General features: G+C 53.6%; 1 protein-coding gene across 1 annotated transcript; it reads left to right on the top strand.

The window, feature by feature from the left end:
- The first annotated feature begins 5,232 nt into the window (after window positions 1–5,232).
- On the top strand, window positions 5,233–6,210 carry GSX2 (GS homeobox 2). Its single transcript, XM_063158035.1, has 2 exons — window positions 5,233–5,686; window positions 5,870–6,210. The coding sequence occupies exons 1-2, from the start codon at window positions 5,233–5,235 to the stop codon at window positions 6,208–6,210; spliced, it is 795 nt and encodes a 264-aa protein (XP_063014105.1).
- The last annotated feature ends 503 nt before the right edge of the window (window positions 6,211–6,713 follow it).

Genomic DNA, 6,713 nt, shown 5'->3' with positions numbered 1-6,713 from the left:
ATGGGATCATAGTCGCCCTGGAGGACTCATGTAGAAATTTGCTATTAATCGTGTGAATGAGTAACTTTGTGGACAGCACCAACAGCGTGGAGTAGCATCATCTCTCCAAGAGCTGGAAGGGGTTGAAAGACGTAGCAGGTTTCTTCCTAGAGAGAGGTGGCCGCTCCCGCTCCAGCTGGAGCTCCGCGTCCCGCCATCCTCCACCATCCCCACTCCAGGATGTGCGAGAGGGCCCTGGGACAAGAGGGGCTGGCAGTCCCGGGCAGGGTAGCCGGGGGGCTGTCCCTCCTCAGCGCAGGAGTGCCCCTTCATTCCCTCGGAAACGGCCCCGTTTCCTGCAGGGGGAAGGGGGTGCCGTGCCAAGTTCTAGGTGGGGTAATTTATGACCGGGGATGGAGGTAAGGGAAATCTCTCACGGAAGGGAAGGGCATCTGCGAGGAAAGGGGAGAAGCTGCCTTCCCTCTCCTCAGCCCGCTGTCAGCCCGCAAACCCTCGGGTGAGCTCCCTGGCTGCGAGCCGGTCTCCGGAGAGAGGCTTCACGCCCCTGCCCTCTGGGGCCGAGAAGGAAAGGCGGGTGCCCGAAGATGGGCAGAGTTCGAGGAGTGGTGGAGGAGGATCTCGGCCTCGACTCTGCCCTGTTCCCCCAGGCAGCAAGCGCGGGCGGCCCTGAGCCCTCACACCCCCGGGGCGCGGTTCCCGTTCCCGCTCGGCCGCCTCCGGCTCCGGCCCCTGGCCTTAATGAGATTCTTTGAAATCCAAAAAAGCGAGATTTAATGTTACATCCTTATCTTTGGAGGAGCGCGGTTTTCTTGCCGCGGCGACGTCACTTGTTAAACAATCCGCGGCTGAGCCCCTGAAAAGAGAGGCATTGCACCCTTCGTGCTGAATACGCTTCTCAGTGCGCCTAACGCCAAGGCCTTTTGATGTCTCACAATGCGTGTTACGCCCAAAGATTGTCTCTTTGGACAGATCTACAACGCTTGGCTTCATGTTTGGAAGTTAAATGGACAGCGAGGTTGTAGAAACTCCCACGCTTGAAGCTGGCGCAGACACTCGGTACTTTCGCCTGTTACTTTCCATGAGTGAAAGCGGCAGGGGTGGAGGGAAGGGGCTGCTGGTTTAATCCGTGCTCTGAGGCAAAGGGAGGGGGGGAAAGCAATCCAGACTTTTCCTCTCTTTTCTTTTCTTCAGTTTATTCTTTGGCAGCCTTAAAATAAGAGCTATGTGCAAAGCGTGCGCCCTGCCTAGGTAGCTTGTGTCTGGAAGTCGCTGGCAATGTTGCTGCTCCATGAAATCAAAATTTATGATTATTCAAATGTTGGGGACTGTGAAAAGAGAGGAAGAAAGAGAGAAAATTAATATTGCAGCTGTTCTTCTGATTAATGAGAGATAATTGCTCATGAAAAGTCACCCCTGTGGCATTTTGTTGTCTCCTGGATCTTTGTTCTTTTCCACTATTATTGAGGACTTTCTTGAAGACTAAGCGGTTCTTTTCAATTTTTGGTATTCAGAAAGTGTTGCTTGGTTACAGATAATGGAGAAATCTCGGGCTATATTGGGTAAGATGTGCCACAGACAGCAATATCACAATGCCACTTTCAGAAAAGGATGGATACAAGTTAACGATGCGCTTTCAATAAAACATTAATAGACTTGTTCACGCTTTTATAATGACCTCCTTAATGGGAGCTGGGGGCAAGTCCTGAAGATTGCGTTCACTTCAGAAAGGCCAGCGTCGGGATTGCCGATCACTTTGGAAACTAATAGGAAATCAATGTTAGAGTAGCGAATAAATGCGATTATAGCGCAGGAGCCTGCGGCCCCTCTCTTACCCACGCAAGACTATTTTGAGCGGGACTTTGCCGCCCGGGAACTGCCCCAGCCCGGGGCGCAGCCTGCCCAGCGCCACCGCATGTCACCCCGGTGTGATGTTTGCGGCCACGGCCGCTCTGCAGGTGTTGTTCAGGGTTTGTTGTTTTGAGTTTGGGTGTTTATTTGGGTTTTTTTTTTTTTTTGGTTGGGTTTTTACTGGGGTTTTTTGTTTTGTTTTGTTTTTCTGCTTGAAGCGTGTCCCCGGGCTGCGGCGCTTTCCGCTGAGGCAGCTCCTCCCGTGAACTCCGCGGAGATGCGCGCCTGAAAGCCAGCGCTTTCTCCGGGCGGGCATGCCGGGGTGGGGGAGGGAAGGGAAAGGGTTGCTTTTGTCATTTAAGCCGTGAATCTCTTCTACATAAAGGTGTTAGAGACATCTGGAAGAAAAGAGGGACCAGCACCCAGTCCTGCGCTCGGCGGACCAGGGGAGCGGCTCTGATGTTCTTTTTGAACTGCTCCACTTTCAAAAGGGGGCAATTTCGTTACATTCTCATTTGTTACACTGTCTTGAACTAAAGGCAGACAAAGCTGTACTCTGTCACCCCGAGCAGAATGAAGGGAATCAAAGGATTTTCCCTTAAAAGGACTAATTTTCTCCTTGAATTATGAAAGTAATGGCTAGGTAACAGCCTGTGCTCTGTACCCAACTGCTTAATACCTTCTAAATCCTTCCACGTGGCTCTCCCAGTCGTAGCAATTAGAGCTCATTATAGGCTCATAAGAGCTCTCATTTCGGGGATTACTTAATGGACAATGAAATTTTATCGGACAGAATTATTGAAAAATAAAATTGTAACGAGGCCGATGTGATGTGGGCGCACGCCTTGCATCATTCCGCCTGGTTTGGGATGTCTTTGCTTTCAAATGACTTCTTTTCTTGCTCTGGCTCTCAGAGCTGGGTTTTTCTTAGTGATTTCTCTCTCTCTCTCCCTCTCTTTTATCACTGCGTTTGGTTTATTATAACAATTACAAATTGCAATTTTGATCCGACTCTTTCTCTGTCTGCCTTCCCTTACGACAGCCCCCTCCCCAGATCCACTCTATCACTGCAGACAGCTTTTTCCACAGAAGGTTGGGGCTGTAGTATTATATTCTCATTTTCCAGAATAACCTTTCCTAAAGGAAAACAAAAAGAAAAAAAAATTAAAAATTAACATAAAATACAGATATTAGTTCAAATCTTCTCCAGATGTACTTTGCTTTAAACTGGAAGAGCCGAACCAAAGAGTGCCATGCTTGTGCACGGTGACCGTGGCAGGATCTCACGGGCCCCACCGGAGCTCAGAAGGAGCCCCCGGGGATCCCCAGGCCTCGGCGGGCGGCGGGGCCTCGGCTGAGCCCGGGGCAGCACTTTGGGCAAAAGTAGGTGAGGTCGGAGCCGACCCGCCTAAACCCCGTGAGCCCCTAATTGTTGTCACAAGACGCGGGATTAGCGCATTGCTGGAATAGCTGTCTGTTTACACTCAGGAGCCCCCGCCGGCCGGTAAACACTTTCTAATTGAATTCTAATCACATTCAAATAGCCACATAACAGACCTCAGCTGCAATTCATAAAACTTTAATTGCTATCCATAAATCCTCAGATCACCGAGGGCGGAGTGTCCCTAAAAACGCTGTTGCATCGTGCCTGCCCGGGGAGGTGCGGGGGAAAAGGGGAGCAGGGCTAGGGGAGAGCCGGCTCCTGCACAGGGGGGCCTGCACAGCGGCACTGCCCGCGGCCGGATGGGGATGGGGATGGGGATGGGATGGAGATGGGGATAGGGATGGGGTTGAGGTTGAGGACGGGACGGCACAGCACAACCGGCCGAGACCGGGCCCCTCTCTTAGCAAGGCTGCAGTTGCACCGCCGAGCCTTGCTGGTTGCAGGGGCGAGGAAATGCCAGCTCCATCAAAGGCGGTTTTATTTTGCTGGGTTTAACAGCGAAACGCTGGGTTTGCGTGAGGGATGGTAGGATGTGCGCGGCCCGGCCCTTGGGCATGATAACCGCTTCTGAACACGTTTCGGCTATTGCTGCACTCCCGAGTCTCTGTTCAGCCTCTGGTAATCAGGCGTAGTCTGTGTTTTCTGCTTTAGAGCACAATTGTCACTTCCCTTTCCCGTGTCAAGTGGGATGGGATCCGCAGTGTGTTTTAAATGCCGCTTCACATCTGCTAAACAAGAACGCGATAGTCCTTCTATTAACGATAAGTCTCTTCTTAAACTCCCATAAAACAGGTCATTGGAAAATCGCGTAAAATGCTGCGAATACCTTGGCTTTGTAATGCACTCTGAAATGCTCCGGAGCCACCGACCGTATTTAGCTGTTTATCCAATTTTACTTTGAATGATTGCTTCAGCAAACTTGGTGGAGATCAAAGAATCCCTCTCTGACATGTTCGCTTTTCATTAGCGCTGCGCACTGCGGTCCTGGAGAGGCCGGGGAAGTTCGCTTGGAAGTTTTCCGTTTAGATACCGTTTGGCTGAGAAGTGTCCAGATACTTGAAGGCTTTGTCCGTTGCAGTAATTGCCAATTTGGCAAGACTCACTTGAGGTGAAAAGGGCGAGGAGAAAAAAAAAGCCACCCAACCCACCTTACGTGCATATGTATGCACAGACACACAAACGCGCTCCATCCCTAACCCTTTATCCACGGCTGCATCTGTGTACCTGGCTCCTCTGATGCAGAACGGGCCTCCTGGAGGAGTCCTGAGTGCAGGCAGTGGGCCGGACTAGGGAAAGGTGTTGGCCCCAGGCCTCTGTGGGATCCTTTTGGATGTTCTTTTACTGGGGGTGAGGGGGCCGGAGTTGAACCTCTTGTTTCGGGGCATTACCTGCTCTCACCTCTCCTTCCCTCCCGGCGAGGGAAAGGAGCGTTCTCCTTGGGGAAAGCCCCTGAGCAGAAATTCCTGCCGATTAGTTTTATCCCCAGCATCCCGGCTGTGTTGACAGAGGGACATGCCTGCGAGCGCGACGTGTGACGGGGCCGCGGAGCAGCCGCCCCCTCCCCGCTTTCTCTGCTCCTATAATTTATTTGAGGCGGAGGCAAAGGAGTGAAGTCATCGGGCAACGAGCAAGCACGCACACTTTGCCCCCCTCCCCTACCCCGCTTTGGTCCCCCCCGGCAGCCTCTCCTGCCGGCCTGGGAAGCCGGGGAGATTTAGATCTGCGAGGCTTTCAGCCATCACGTGTTTAAATACTTGATATAAAACCCCGGCGCAGGGGATCCAGGCGGGGGGACTTTAAGACCGGCCCTCTCCAGGGACCCTTTTGTTCAGCTCTCAAACATAAGCACCTTCTCGACTCGCCAGGACTTCAGTGGCAACTTGGCCGAGCAGGAAAACCCGACTTTGGGAGAGCCGCCCCCGGCCTCGCAGTCCTCCGCAATGTCACGCTCCTTCTATGTCGACTCCTTAATCATCAAAGACTCCTCGAGGCCGGCTCCGTCCCTTCCTGAGCATCACCACGGCCAGGACTTCTTCATCCCTCTCAGCATGCCTTCCCCCCTCGTCATGTCGGTGTCGGGCCCGGGCTGCCCGTCCCGCAAGAGCGGCGCCTTCTGCGTCTGCCCGCTCTGTGTCACCTCGCACCTGCACTCGTCCCGCGGCGGCGGCTCCGGCGGGGCCATCCCCCTGCTCAAGAGCCAGTTCCCCACGGCGGCGGGCGAGGCCCAGTGCTGCCCGCGGAGCAGCCACGCTCACCACCCGCCGCAGCACCCGCCGCCCGCCGCCGCCGTGCCCGCCGCCGCAGCCCTGGGACACGCCGCGCATCACCCACCGGCCTGCGCCGCCAGCACCTACAGCGTCAGCGACCCCCGGAGGTTTCACTGCCTCGGCATGGGTAGGAGCCCTGAGCCAGCGGGGAAGGGGGGCAGCGGGAGAAGGGGTGTCGCCAAGGGAGAGCGGCTGTCCCGGGTCGGAAAGCTGCTGGGGAATGTCTTCTCTCTGTCTGTCTGTCTCTCTCTCTAGCCTCCCCCACTCCTTTTCCCTGTCCCGCTGAAGTTCGCCTTTCTCTCCCGTCCAGGAGGGTCCGAATCCAGTCAAATTCAAAATGGGAAACGGATGAGGACTGCTTTCACTAGCACCCAGCTCTTGGAGCTGGAGAGGGAATTCTCCTCCAACATGTACCTGTCCCGGCTGCGGAGGATCGAGATAGCCACGTACCTGAACCTGTCTGAGAAGCAAGTGAAAATCTGGTTCCAGAACAGGAGGGTGAAGCACAAGAAAGAAGGCAAAGGCACCCAGCGAAACTCGCACGGGGGCTGCAAGTGCAGCACCAGCCAGGGGCATTACCCCCGGTCAGAGGATGAAGAGTCTCTATCCCCCTCATCGGCTACCGAGGATAAAGAGATCTCCCCGTTGTGAGATCCGCCTGCCGCCGGCTCCCAGCCCGGAGCGAGGTGGCGGCACGGCGACTCACCTGGCCGCGCTCCCCACGGACGGCAGCCCGCCAGCCTGCCCCGGGCTGGCCCCGCCGCCGCGGAGGGTTAATTCTCATCCATTCGCAGTAATAGAAATAGAAGTATCTCTATATATATTTTTTCGGACTGCAAACGTTTTAGTCGTGGGAGGTCAACCTAAACGTTACTTATGTAACCCCAGGAGAGGGCACCTGCTCTTTCTAAAATGTGGCATGGGACGAGGCTCGCATAGCCAGGGGTGTCTTCCTCTGTATCCTCACAGGCAATTTAAAGGAAAAAAAGAAACGCCTTTGAAACCGAAAGGCGAGACGTTAAAAAAAAAAAAAAAAAAAAAAAAAAAAAAAAAGAAAAAAAAAAAAGAAAAATAAAAAGAAAATAAAAAAATAAAAAACAAACCTGAAAAGCAAATTAAAACCTGTAGAGAACCTACTGGACGGACTTCTTAAC

The sequence above is a fragment of the Melospiza melodia genome, chromosome 5 (assembly GCF_035770615.1).
Source record: "Melospiza melodia melodia isolate bMelMel2 chromosome 5, bMelMel2.pri, whole genome shotgun sequence".
NCBI lineage: Eukaryota > Metazoa > Chordata > Aves > Passeriformes > Passerellidae > Melospiza > Melospiza melodia.
This window is presented reverse-complemented; position numbering and strand designations above follow the sequence as displayed.

What these genes read in the sequence shown, in the direction of transcription:
- GSX2 (XM_063158035.1), top strand. Translation starts at nt 5,233, where the DNA reads ATGTCACGCTCCTTCTATGTCGACTCCTTAATCATCAAAGACTCCTCG. An exon ending in GTTTCACTGCCTCGGCATGG is followed by an intron (nt 5,687 to 5,869) that starts GTAGGAGCCCTG and finishes TCTCCCGTCCAG; the next exon opens with GAGGGTCCGAATCCAGTCAA.